Source organism: Lynx canadensis, chromosome C1, assembly GCF_007474595.2.
Source record: "Lynx canadensis isolate LIC74 chromosome C1, mLynCan4.pri.v2, whole genome shotgun sequence".
Lineage (NCBI taxonomy): Eukaryota > Metazoa > Chordata > Mammalia > Carnivora > Felidae > Lynx > Lynx canadensis.
This window is the reverse complement of record NC_044310.1, coordinates 108,057,975-108,072,459: the sequence shown is the minus strand read 5'-3', so window position 1 is coordinate 108,072,459 and position 14,485 is coordinate 108,057,975. Positions and strand designations below refer to the sequence as shown.

General features: G+C 41.5%; 1 protein-coding gene across 2 annotated transcripts in view; it reads right to left on the bottom strand.

Moving 5' to 3' along the window:
* Positions 1 to 1,249: 1,249 nt before the first annotated feature.
* Positions 1,250 to 14,485, bottom strand: part of PLEKHB2 (pleckstrin homology domain containing B2) — a 43,493-nt gene continuing 30,257 nt past the window's right edge. The window contains exons 7-8 of one of the 2 annotated variants that reach the window (XM_030323573.1): positions 10,136 to 10,241; positions 1,250 to 3,973 (exon numbers count right to left, since the gene is read on the bottom strand). In XM_030323573.1, the coding sequence (XP_030179433.1) occupies positions 3,837 to 3,973; positions 10,136 to 10,241 (243 nt within the window). In that variant the 3' untranslated portion in view covers positions 1,250 to 3,836. Of the gene's footprint in view, positions 3,974 to 10,135; positions 10,245 to 14,485 lie in introns of both variants that reach the window. The other variant, XM_030323572.1, reaches the window with a different exon arrangement.

The window sequence follows — 14,485 nt, the reverse complement described above, 5'->3', positions numbered from 1 at the left end:
CCTCTCTTCTCAAGAGAGGGTAGGAAATGGGCAGATGGATAACCCATTACTAAATCTTTGTTTTTAAAAAAAATTCTGGTGCTGTGTATAACTTATTCAAAAAAAAAATTTTATGCAGCTGGAGGCAGCAGGGGTCAGCATGACAGATGACGATAAAGTCAAGCTGGAGAGGGAAAGGGCTGTGGTCTGTGTGTGGAGTGTCTACCCTTCTCCACACCCAGAAAGTGTCTCCTGGCAAAATACTGGAGGATTGCTCTCTAAAGAAATGAAACCAAGAGACTCAAAGTTTCTGGTATAAATAAAACTCACCTTAAACTGTAACACGCAACCACACATCACCATTTAATGAAAGTTTGCAATAGGTGAGGTAAACAGAAAAACTAGCCCAGAGGAAACTGTGGTAATTCAGGATCTAGAGATTTAATTTGGGGATGGGGAAAGGGAAAAAAAGAATACAGTCATGCAACCAAAGACATGTAGTTGGAAGAAGTTACTGAATCTGCACTGCCAAGTGGATCTGGTTCAAGATGATCAGTTTTCTAATAGTCATCTTACAAGTATTACTACACATGCCATCCATATGTTCCTGTGGAAATTACACCTTTATAGGACATGGCATAAGGAAAAAGAATATGCTTTCATATCAGATATAAACGCATTTCACTTACTACCTGTGTGCTCCTGAGAAAAATATTTAACTTTTGAGCCTGTTTCATCCAGTGTAACCTGGACAATAGTGCCTTATAGAGTTACTTTAAGAATCTAATGAGTCATTCTTTTCTGATGTGATAATACATTCCCCAGCACTCAGGGATTTCTCAGTAAGTGCCATTCTTCTTTTTTTTTAATTTCTTTTTAATGTTTATTTATTTCTGAGAGACAGAAAGGCAGAGCACGTGTGGGGGAGGGGCAGAGAGCAAGGGAGACACAGAATCCAAAGTAGGTTCCAGGCTCCAAGCTGTCAGCACAGAGCCCTATGCGGGGCTCCAAATCATGAACCGTGAGATCATGACCTGAGCCAAAGTCAGACACTTAACCAACTGAGCCACCTGGGCGCCCCACTCAGTAACTGCCATTCTTATTGCCCATGATGTAGCAGAAAAAACTGACAGTGTGTTACTATAATTTTTTTAAAAAATGGATTGGTGGTTGCCAGAAGTGGGGGTGGATAGTGGGAGAAATAGGTAAGCTGGGTTTTATTTAGTTTAACTAAATTTAATTTAAAAAAACAAGTCACAATGCAACCTGCTTTAAGGTTAACCATTTAATGTATTAACATTTTCACTTATAAACATACAATTTGCATATACAGGGAAAATAGGTTCTGTGGACACAAGAGAATATGAGAGGGAAGCAATCAGAAAACAGATCAATTCTAGGGGGGGAAGAAATGGAACTGCATTCCATGCCTGTGTCTACATAAACTTGGGAAGGAGAAAGAAAAATGAAACAGGATCATAACTGATGCAGAAAATAAACTTAGGCCATTCGTCTCAACCATGGTTGAGACCAGTGTCTTGGGTCCAGGTCTGGCCTGTTTCAGGATGATCATCTGAAACACAGCCACTGGTCTTTCTTTTCTCCTTACTAAGACTCTGAAGTTCACTCCAGTAACCAAAAAACAATCAGCTTGGCATGTGTGCAATGTCAGTGGGCAACTTCTTCCACACATGAAAGTGAGAAAAGCTCACTCACACCTGAACAAGTTCCTTCCACCTCATCTAACTTTTTTTGATTTAGGATTACCTAAATTGAGGCAATCACAAAGCTGGCATCTACAGAAATTGGACCAAGGAAATGAAGTATCTCAGCCCATCTTTATACCTACTATGCATTTCCTAACAGCATCAAGTCACTGGCAACACTGAATTTCCAGGTTCAACTGTGGCTGCCCAATGGGGCTGGCCAACAGAGTGCACACACATGTGCCCAAGCTTCAGTTTACACCTGCCCCTTCCATCAGAGGGGGGACTCTGCTTCCCAGGCATTTCAGCAACATAACTCAGTACCCTGTGGTTCCAGGAACTCCAAGTTCAAAATCAATACCCCAATACCACATTAAAAACTGTTTAATATTTTATTAGTAAAGCATACAGCTCTTAATAATGACTATCATCTAAACAAAGCCATTCTTACTACAAAGGATGTAAAATCATAAGAGCAACATTTTTAATCATCAAAACCAACCTTGTCACAAATCACAGTTGGCAATTTTCCACTGTCTCAAATATCCAAAGGGGTGACAGTCAAGTGCACCTCCTTTCAACTAGAAACAGACTCTACAGTGTAAGTTCAGCAGAACTGCCCAGGAAAACAGACCTGACATCAAGGTCGTTTGGCAGATGGCTTCATATGGAGATCTATTTAAGTCTGCTCAGAGATGGAGTCAGTTGACCTATGAAACAAGTTATGTATGTAACTGGCCACAGAAAATAAAAACAGAATTTGTGCTACTAGGGAGTGTATTTTGGAGTGCCAGCGTAGGGACTGTTACTGTGCTAAACTGCCTTGGTGGAAGTACATTTTTTAAAGCTTGCGGGACAGAAGACTGGACTAATTTTGGGCTTTACAAATTCATATAAAGAAATAACAGAAGTGCAGGATTATGGGTTTTCCAGAGCTTCACACACAGCTGGGGCTCAAAATTACATGGTTTAAGCTTCTGTGTCAGGAATAAAAACAAAGCCCATGTCCTGGTCAAACTGAGTAATACCTTGACAGAAGGTCATTCATGTCCTTAGGCAATCATTTCCCATCTGTAACCTGAGTCTCCCCAACAGCCATGGTCCCAAGAGCCCCCACTATACATCACCAGGGCTCCATGAACCCCAGTGCTTGGGGGACAATCACAGTGCCCCAGTCCTGCACAAAGCAGGACACCTGCTCTTCAGAAGGACAGAAGAGAGGAAAAGAGCACCCTCTGCACAGTGTGATCCCCAGAGGCCTGACACAGTCACACTGTAAGTATGGCTCTCATTCCATTTCCTCACCACTCTTAATACCACTTTCTCAACAAGTAGCAAAATAAGCTATAAGTAGGCTGATGTGGCAATAAAAATATCCAAAGCAGACACTAAAAACATACGGTCTTCTCTGAATAAAGCACATCTACCTCCACATACTTCAAACTGTTTTGGCTTCTTCAAGTTTTAAAGGATAAAACTTTGAGGCTCAAGCCAATTCCTAATATGGGATATTTTCCAAGGATAATGCCAAAAAAAACAAAGAATAAAATGAAGAAGCATCATTTTAAGAGGAGGTGGGGAGGAAGGTGGGGAGGGGGGTGACCCTACCCCATCATCCTGAGCAGTCAGCCTTGCTGGCCCCAGAGGTCCTGGGGATACCACCCCACTGCCTCAGGGAAGTTCCTGGTTGCTTACCAGTCCACAACTCCTGAAGTTACATGCAGCCAGCTCTGATCCAAGGCTTCAAAGTTCAATGTTAAACAGAAAGAAGATGCAGTTCTCCTTGCCACATTGCTCACTCATACATCACCATATATAAACAGAACACTAAATTATCCCTTAAGCACTATACCTAACTCTGAAAAGAAAATGCCATTCTAAATAGGTATGTCCAAAATAAGGTATTCCAAGAGTTCTAGAATGAAACTCCTGGAATGAGCCAGTGCCCCAGAGATTCCATGTTTTAGCTAAACACAAATCAGAAACCTTCTCTATAGTACATGTATGGATTAGTTAGAACTATGATGTCATCACTTTCAAAAGAACAATTAAACTATTATTAAAAACATTTATCACCAACAGAAATGCCCTGCAAATTATATTATTGCACACAGGGTATCAGAAGCTATGCACATCCAGATCTGAAGGACTCTAGAAGACCCAGAACAGAGACCCTAAGGCCATGCCGGTGGCTGCTCCAGCCAGCATGCCCAGTGCCAGATCACTGTCGCTGTCTCGATACCGCTCCCGAATGATGATCTGGTTGGCAGGCTGTTGTCCATAAAGTCCTAAAAAAGAAGTGAAAAAGCAGATGCTGTTAGGAGCAGTTTGTGAAGTCCAACATTCCCTCATAAAGACAGTGTGCCCTGAAGTGGCAGAGGTCACATCTCCCTGCATGTGCATCCCTCTCCAACAGTGCTGTCTTCCTCTCAACAGGTGTGTGGAGTTGCTGAGTGGGTGCTCCCCGGCTCTCCCCCAGAACAGGCCATGGTGACTGTTTCTAAGACTGCAGTAAGAGGAAACCAAGGTGCTCAACTTTCCAAGGTCCAAACCCCCAAACGCTGCAAATAGCAGGGTCCTAGTGCAGCTGTAAGCTCTAGTCCCCAATGTCCACTTCTCCCCCAAACACTGCAAACAGCAGGATCCTACTGCAGTTGTAAGCTCCTGTCTCCAGTGTCCACTTCTGCCCTCCCCCAAGCACTGCAAACAGCAGGGTCCTAGTGCAGCTGTAAGCTCCAGTCCCCATTGTCCACTTCTGCCTTCCCCCAAACGCTGCAAACAGCCAGGGTCCTAGTGCAGCTGTAAGCTCCAGTCCCCAATGTCTACTTCTGCCCTCCCCCAAACACTGCAAACAGCAGGATCCTAATGCAGCTGTAAGCTCTGGTCTCCAATGTCCACTTCTCCCCTCCAGTCACACTTATTAGGATGACAGGTAGATACAGGAGAGCATGGGAGATACACAGAGCCTGCATCGTGAGAGGCAAGAATCTGCACCTAAAGCTGAAAATGAAAAATCCATTTAAAAGCTAATTAGCTTCTTGATATTCATGTAAACCATTTTTAAATTAAACCTTAAATCTGCTAATAAAACTTGCTCATTTTTAATCATAGGTCTTTATGGGGGAAAATACTTACGTTAAGGGGAAAACTTCTAAAAAGCAAACTTTAAACAACTTTAATATTTAATTTGCATGACTAAACTTTACAACTGGAAATGTACTATTTGTTCTGTTCTATACTTCACAGCTATACTATCTAACATGCTAATTAGCTTTAAAATTACTCAAATATAAATAATGTTAACTTCCCTCCCTGACCTGCTGTTCCCTTAACAGTTCAACCCTACGGGAGCAAGAAACTAATACAACAGTAATGTGTATATGTAGATGAAAACCAACAGCAAAATAAAGGCTAACATTTAGAAGTCCTTAGTACTCTAAGCAATTACAGTACTACAAGCATTTACATGTACTGACTCACTTAATACTAACAACCCTATGAGTTGAGTTTATTATTATACCCATTTTACAGATGGGCAAAAGTGAGGCACACAGGGGTTAATGGCAATAAGGGCATGCAAACCCAGGCACTCAGGCTACAAGTGTGCACTCATAAACCACTAATACCTCAAATATGATGGAGGAGAATAGAAGAGAAAAGAAAAAACACCAAAGCTGCACAGTAGAATGACACCATTATAAACAAAGGGCTGATCAAGTACAGGTAACAGCACTGGAAGCAAACAATGTTTTATGCAATGTTTACCTTTCAAAATTGGTGAACTAGTAGTATTTACTTTCACTGCCTTGAAATTTAAAAGTTTTCAATTAGGCAAATGGAACTATGAAATGTAGGATAGTAGGAACTTGCAAGCTGACTTAATTAGAAGATCCCTTGGACAATCTAAATCTACATTCCCTCAGTAGATCACATCAAGGGCCTCCTGCACTACATGACCAGGAGAGACCTCTCCTGCAGCTCCTGCTTGCCTCTGCTCCTACCAGGAAGAGAAATCCTTACCCAAGTCAGCTGGGGACATTTCTAAGTTGTACGTACTGTAATTACCTAACTTAACTAAGCTTTACATAAATGGCCAAAATGTGAATGTGAAATAGGCAGCTATTGCTTCCAGGATAACTAAGTTCGATACTTTAGGGTGGACTGAATAAAGGCAGGTAACTCACAAATTACTATCAGAGCAAGGAAATGAGTAAACTAAAAAACTAAAAAAAGAATCTTAAAACCTAGACTTGTTTGTACTTACCAAGGGAAACCGCGATGCGGTGATAGGTCATGAGCACAGTGTTTACAAGACAAGAAAACTCCAACCAAAGGAGCCAATGCAAAGCAAAATCCTAGAGCCCATGTCAAAAGACAGCTGAACACTGTCCACTAACACAGGTAAATTAAAACAGAACACTCATAGTGTGTACACAGCACCCTTTGTACTTTTTTAATTGGCTGACTGACCACTGGCTCCAATCATATTAAATAGAAGGCCTTGGGGCACCTAGGTGGCTCAGTCAGTTAAGCGTCCGACTTCAACTCATGTCATGATCTCACAGTTCGTGGGTTCGAGCCCCGCGTCCGGCTCTGTGCCAACAGCTCAGAACCTGTAGCCTGCTTCGGATTCTGTGTCTCCCTCTCTCTCTGCCCCTCCCCTGCTTGTGCTCTCTCTTTCTCTCTCAAAAATAAATAAACGTTAAAAAAAATTTTTTTTAAAAAAAAAGAGAGAAGGCCTTTAACCTGCTATATGCATGACTATGGTGTCTAAAGACCACATAATGTCATGAAGCTGGCCAAGCACTGGGGTATCCAGAAAGGGACTGAGAAGCTCCAATCTGGTCATCAGGACAAGGCTACTGGGGGATGACCACAAACTCAACTCACCCTCTCCACAGCAAGTATACCTGCTAGATGGGTCACAATGCTAATGCTGAATGCCCACCTACTTCTTGACTCTGCCCTCTGCAGCAAGTATCTTGAGGGTGCTCATGAGAGGGCTCTCTTTTTCTATGAAGAAAGGCAAGAGCAAGTAAAGAATCCAATTTACAGAAATTCCCTTTACTAGCACTTCTGCAAAACATCTGCTCTTCTATACAGTAAGAAACAGCTGAGATTACCCCAGTCAGAGGTCTGGGGGCTGAGTAAGAAAGAAGTTCGCTCTCATGGCATGGTAGGCTAGGGCTTAAAACCCACCAACTGCAAGACAAACAGGCAAAGAGATCAAGTTTGTAAACAATTACACCATGTTCATCTCTGCCAGTCAGCAGAAAAATGTAAACTAAAGCAACCTAAGGATCCACTTTAGACCCAAGGAGGGTATCAAAACTTTTAGAGCTAATAACAATAGGCAATCTTTCAGGACAACTGAGAAACCAGTGCTTCAGGAACTTCCTAGAAGTGGTAGAAACTGGCAAATTTTACCAACACCGAAGAATATCTTCATTTTTGCCAATGTGATCAGCAGAAATGGTATCTCATTTCAATTTGCATTTCTTTATTAGTGAAGTTGAATTTTTTGTTATTAGTCATTTGCCTTTCTTCTCATGTAAATGGTCTCTGGCCTCAGTTGGACCAGTCTTAACTTATTCCCTTTTCTTTTTTTTTTTTTTTTTTTTAATTTTTTTTTTTTTTCAACGTTTATTTATTTTTGGGACAGAGAGAGACAGAGCATGAACGGGGGAGGGGCAGAGAGAGAGGGAGACACAGAATCGGAAACAGGCTCCAGGCTCTGAGCCATCAGCCCAGAGCCTGACGCGGGGCTCGAACTCCCGGACCGGGAGATCGTGACCTGGCTGAAGTCGGACGCTTAACCGACTGCGCCACCCAGGCGCCCCAATTATTCCCTTTTCAAACTCAGTCTATCATTGATTCCTCCCCACCAGGCTACATCTCCAATTCTATCATTGAAGTAGTAGAAAAAAATAAAAGTTCCTTTAAAGAAAAAAAAAAAGAAAGAAGAAAGAAAAAAAACCATAATGCTAAGTGAAATAAACCAGTCACAAAAATACACATACTATAGGATTCCACTTATATGAGATGTCTAAAGTATCCAAATTCACAGAAAAATAAAGTATAATAGTGGTTATCAGGGGCTGGGAGGAAGGAAAAGCGAAGTTGTTGTTTAACGAGTACAGTTTCAATATGGGAAGATGAAAAATTCTGGAAATCTGATGCACAACAATGTGAATGTACTTAACACTACTGAACTGTACAATTAAAATGGTTTTTAAAAAAGTAAATTTTATGGTACTTGTTTTTTTTTTACCATAATTAAAAATAATAACAATAGATTTTCTTCAAAAAAAAAAGAAAGAAACTGGCAAACTGTTCTGAGAATCAACTGGGCAAATGGTATCAAGATTTGGGGCGCCTGGGTGGCTCAGTCAGTTAAGCGTCTGACTTCAGCTCAGGTCATGATCTCGCAGTTCATGAGTTCGAGCCCCGCGTCGAGCTCTGTGCTGACAGCTCAGAGCCTGGAGACAGCTTCAGATTCTGTGACTCCCTCTCTCTGCCCTTCCCCTGCTCATGCTCTGTCTCTCTCTGTGTCTCAAAAATGAATAAACATTTAAAAAAAAAATTAAATAAATGGTATTAAGATTTACTGTAATACTGTCAGATGAAAGGATACAGTGTGGATTTCCCTCAAAACAATCCAGAGATGACAGGAGATGGAGGTGAAACAAAATTAGGCATGATATGCTAGCTGAAGGTGGTAATGGACAAATGACAGTTCATTACACTATTGTCCATACTTCTGCATGTTTGAGAAGCTTTCTAAATTTCAATGGTATCAAAAGAAAAATAAATGTCTATGCCCTTTAACACATTAACTTAATACACAGAAATGAAAAATGTATTCTAAGATTTAACAGGAATGAAAAAGAAAATCATTAGACATGTTCAAAGCAACATTTATGACTGCAAACAGGAAAAAGTAAACAGTTAATACTAGAAGATCACCCAATATGATAATATGCAGTCATTAAAAATACTTATGGAAATTATGTAGCACTCAGAATACACAGAATTTTAAAATGAGAAAAGAAATGCAAAAGGTGATATAAGATTTCAATGACAAAAATTTATTTTGTATGGGGAAACTAATTCAAACAAAAATAGTTGTGCTAAGATCACAGGGCCAACAAATACTTCATTTTTTAGCATCATCATTTTATTAGTTTTCAATTTGATATGAAAAAAAGTCAAAAAGTCACAGTCCATGCTAGTTGAGTGAACTACATCAGATTGCAGGAACAGATAAACAGAGAACCTCTCATATTGAATGCTCACCTATGAGACACCAAAGTAACCACCACTAATTAGCAGGATACTTTGAGTCAGGGGGCGGCAGCCCTGGGCCTCTCTGTGAGATTAACATCAGTGACCACTTACCTCTCTGGCAACAGATTCTTCTTCCACTGCCGTGGTAAGACACTGCACTAGGTTTGTTCACAGCGCCCTCAGATTCAGATTCCCAACCGCTCTATGGGCTTAGGACTCTTGTAAGCTATTTGCCAGCTTCATTCACTTATACATTGATCCGATATGCCATGCCCACTGCAACCACCTCTGCCTGACTTCCCTTCTCTGGGCTTCTGGGTGTGGCCTTGTTCTTCAGTCCATCAACCACATGATGGGGGCTCTTGGGCCCCCTCATCCTGACTGTAGGCTCTGGCCTCACAGCCAGCACTCTCCTGCACCTCCACCTTAGACCTCCCACTGCCCAAACTGCACCCAGGACTTGATGCTACCTACACAGGCCAGTTACTCACAACTACAATTTTCCTCAGGTAAGGTAAAAAATGGAAGTGCATCAAAAGCCTGGAATAAATGTAAGAACCTTCCAGGCCTTTATTTCACTTGCAAAATGGAGTATCGCCTCAGTAGTGATAATATTTGAAGGATGTTACCAGAAGAGAAAAAACAGGAGAAAGTTATCGTTTAAAATGGGATATAAGTGAATACCAGTAGGTACAAATTCTCTCCTTGGGAATAAATCTGGATACAACAGTGAAGTTTTAACAAGCCTACTCTGGGGCACCTGGGTGGCTCAGTCGGTTAACTGTCCGACTTCGGCTCAGGTCATGATCTTGTGATTTGTGAGTTCGAGCCCTGTGTCAGGCTCTGTGCTGACAGCTTGGAGCCTGGAGCCTGCTTGGGATTCTGTGTCTCCTTCTCTCTCTGCCCCTCCCCAAAAATAAATAAATGTAAAAAATTTTTTTTAAATAAAAAAAAAAAAACAACACAAGCCTACTCCAACTTTATAAGACAATGTAAAAATACATAACTTTTTTTTTTTTTTAAAGCATAGTAGAATCATTTGTGGTCTATAACCAGAAGCACTGCTCACTTATCCTTAAACTAAGAAATACAATTCCTTCAGGCCTCACAGATCCACCCAGTAAATGAAGAGAAATAAGGAATGGAAGGTGGGCGTGGGGTACCTGCATACGGGTACTGGTAGGGTACAGCATAAGCCTGTCCACTTGCAGCATAGACAACTTGAGTTCCTGGAGGGTACGCACCACTGTATGGACCATAGCCATATGCCTGCTGAAAAGAAATAGGCCCATCAGAAATACAATTTTGAAGTTCAGCATCCACTCATAATAAAAATCACCAACAAAGCAGGTGGAGAGGGAATGTACCTCCACATAATAAAGGCCATATGCAACAAGCCCACAGGACATCATAAACAACAGTGTAAAGTTAAAAGCTTTCCTCTAAGATCAGAAACAAGACAATACGGTGCCTGCCCACTCTTACTACTTTTATTCAACATCATAATGAAATTTTATTGTGTTTCACTTCACTGCACTTTGCAGATACTGTGTTTTTACACATGGGAGGTTTGTGGCAACCCTACACGGACCACGTCTATTGGCACAATTTTTCCAACAGCATTTGTTCACTTCATGTCTGTGTCACATTTTGCTAATTCTCACAATATTTCAAACTTTTTCATTATTAATATCTTTCTTTTTTTGAGAGAGCAAGCAAGCGAGCACACAAGCAGGGGAGCAGGGCAGTGGGAGGGAGTGGGTGGGAGAGGGAGGGGGGAGAGAGGGAGAGGGGGAGAGAGGGGGAGAGGGGGAGAGGGGGAAAGGGGGAGGGGGGAGGGGGAGAGGGGGAGGGGGAGGGGGAGGGGGGAGGGACAGGGGAAGGTAGGAGAGGGGGAGAGGGGGAGGGGGACAGGGGGAGGGAGGAGAGGGGGAGAGGGGGAGGGGGAAAAGAGGAGAGAGGGAGGGGGAGAGGGGGGGAGGGGGAAAAGAGGAGAGAGGGAGGGGGAGAGGGGGAGAGGGGGAAAAGAGGAGAGAGGGAGAGATGGGGAGAGGGGGAAAAGAGGAGAGAGAGAGAGAGGGAGAGAGGGGGAGAGGGGGAGAGGAGGAGAGGAGGAGAGGAAGAGAGGAGGAAAGGGGGAGAGGGGGAGAGGGGGGAGACAATCTTAAGCAGGCTCCACACTCAGCAGAGCCCACCACAAGGCTCAATCCCATGACCCTGGGATTATGACCTGAACCGAAATCAAGAGTCAGACACTCAAATGACTAAGCCACCCAAGAGCCCCGTTCATTATTATATTTGTTACAGCAATCTGTGATCAGTGATCTTTGATATTACTATTGTAATTGTTTTGGGGTGTCACAAACCACACCATATAAATGGGCAAACTTAATAGATAAATCGTGTGTTCTGCTCGCTCCACCAACCACTAGTTCCTATCTCTCTCCCTCTCAGGTCTCCTATTCCCTAAAACACAACAACATTAAAATGAGGCTAATTGAGAAGAACCCTACAACAGTCTCTAAGTGCTCAGGTGAGAGGAAGAGTCGCAAATCTCTCGCTTTAAATCAAAAGCTGGAAAGGATTCAGCTCAGTGAGGAAGGCATGTTGAACATTGAGACAGGCCAAAAGCTGGGCCTCTTGCACCAAACAGCCAGGTTGTGAGTGCAAAGGAAAAGTTCTTGAAGGAAATTAAAAGCACTACTCCAGTGAATATACAAATGGTGAGAAAACAGAACAGTCTTATAGTTGATACAGAGAACGTATGAGTGGTCTGGGTAGAAGATCAGCCAAACCCTAATCCAGAAGAAGGCCCTGACTCTCTTCAATTCTGTGAATGCTGAGAGAGGGAAAGAAGCTGCAGAAGAAAGTATGAAGCTAAGAGAGGTTGGTTCATGAGGTTTAAGAAAAGAAACCAGCTTTATAACATAAAAGGGCAAGGTAAAGCAGCAAGAGCTGATGTAGAAGCTGCAACAAGTTACCCAGAAGATGGCAGCTAAGATCATTTATGAAGGTGGCTACACCTAACAAGAGATTTTCAGTGCAGATGAAATAGCCTTCTATTGGAAGAAGATATTATCAAGGATTTTCATAGCTACAGATGAGAAGTCAATGCCTGGCTTCAAAGGACAAGTGGACTCCCTTGTTAGGGGTTAATGCAGCTGGCGACTTTAAGTTGAGGCCAATGCTCATTTACCAGAGTTTCTGCTCTGACCATACTTTTTTTTTTTTTTTTTTACCTCCTGATGTTTAGGATTCTCAGTTGTCCAAAAACAGAATAGAAATGTCAGAGAAAAAGAAATCAGTAAACGTACTATAAAGTGGAATAGAGAGGAAAATATATTGAAGAAAAGAAGGTGCGCGTGGGTGGCTCAGTTAAGTGTCCAACTTCAGCTCAGGTCATGATTTCATGGTCCATGGGTTCGAGCCCCGCGTCAGGCTCTGTGTTGACAGCTCAGGGCCTGCAGCCTGCTTCAGATTCTGTCTCCAGCCCTCTCTGCCCCTCCCCTGCTTATGCTCTGTCTCTAAAATAAATAAACATTAAAATTTTTTTTTTTAATAAAAAGAAAATGAACAGAATCTGAGACATGTGGGACATCTAACATCCATATCATTAGTTTCAAAAGGAAAAGGGGTGGGGCTGAAAAAAACATTCCAGAAATAATAGCCTAAATTTTCCCAAATTTAGCAAGAAACAAAAAGACAATGCCAAATAGGATAACGCCCCCAAAATCCATACCAACATACTATAGTCAAACTTCTGAAAACTAAGGACAATGAAAATAGCAAGAAACAAACAATGCATTACCTACATGGGGGGAAATGTAAATGATAGCAGATTTCTCCTCAGAAACCATGTAGACCAAAGGAAATAGCACACACTTGACAAATGCTGGAAGAAATGTCAACTCAGAATTCTACACTAGTGAAAATATCCCTCAGAAATAAAGAAAAAAATCCAGACATTCTCAGATGAAGAACTGAGAATCTGTTGCCAACAGAGCTACTATCCTAAGAGAATGGCAAAAAAAGAATTTCACTGAACAAAATGTAAACAATAAAAGAAAGGACCCTAAAACATCAGGAGGTAAAAAAAAAAAAAAAAATAGGTACAGAGTAGAAATACATGTAAATAAACTTTCCTTCACAGCTTGACTTTTCTAACAAGTCTGACAGCTGAAGCAAAATTTCTAACACCATCTGATGTGGTTCTCATATATAAAAGAAACGTGAACACTTGACTTTGAAAAATACGTAAATATGAATAATGTAGAGCAACCACTAAAAAAGCAATACAAAGAGACACACTCAAGAAACATTACAGATAAATCAAAATGCAACTTAATTTTTTTTGATGTTTATTTATATTTGAGAGAGACAGAGAGACAGAGCACGAACAGGGGCAAAGAGAGGGAGACAGAATCTGAAGCAGGCTCCAGGCTCTCAGCTGTCAGCACAGAGCCCGACGAGGAGCTTGAACTCACGAGCATGAGAGCATGACCTGAGCCGTAGTCAGATGCTTAACCAACTGAGCCACCCAGGAGCCCCTCAAAAGGCAATTTTAAAACATGTTCAAATAATTCACAAAAAGCTTAAGTAAAAGAACACAGAGAAATTTAAAAAACACAGAACCAAAGGGAAACAAAAAACAAAATGGCATACTTAAACCTAATACATCAAAAATTACATTAAATGTAAATGGTCTAAATATACTAATTACAAAATAGATATTTGTCAGATGTCAGATAGGGAAAACTCACATACATGTTATCTATGAGAAACTCACTTCAAATGAAATATGTAGGTTGAAAAAAAAAAAAAAAAGATGGGAAGAGATACCACACAGTGAAAAGCAAGAAGAAGTGACTATATTAATATCAGATAGAGCAAACATCAGACTAAAGAAAATTGCCAGAAACAGAAAGGGACATTACATTATGATAATACAGTTAACCCACCAAGAAAATGTAAACGTCTGTGGACCAATGACAGGGGTGCACACGTAAATTAAACAACTTATATGAAAAGGACCAATTACTCAAAAAGTACAAATTACTACAATCCACTCATATGAAATAGAAAATGAACAGTACTATAACTCTCAAGAAAACAGAATTTGGAGGCGGCTGTGTGGCTCTCAGTCGAACATTCAACTTCGGCTCAGGTCATGATCTCAGGGTCCATAAGTTCGAGCCCCACATGGGGCTCTGTGCTGGCAGCTCAATTCTGTGTCTCCCTCTCCCTCTGAACCTCCCCCACTTGCACGCTCTCAAAAATAAACATTGAAAAAAAATAAAATTTGTAATTAAAAATACCCCACCCTCAAAATCTTCAGGCCCAGACTGTTTCACTGGAGATTTCTACCAAATATTTAAAAAAAGAATTAACATGGGACGCCTGGATAGCTCAGTCAGTTAAGCATCCAACTTCAACTCAGGTCACGATCACAGGGTTGGTGAGTTTGAGCCCCGCATCAGGCTCTGTGTTAACAGCTCAGAGCCTGGAGCCTGCTT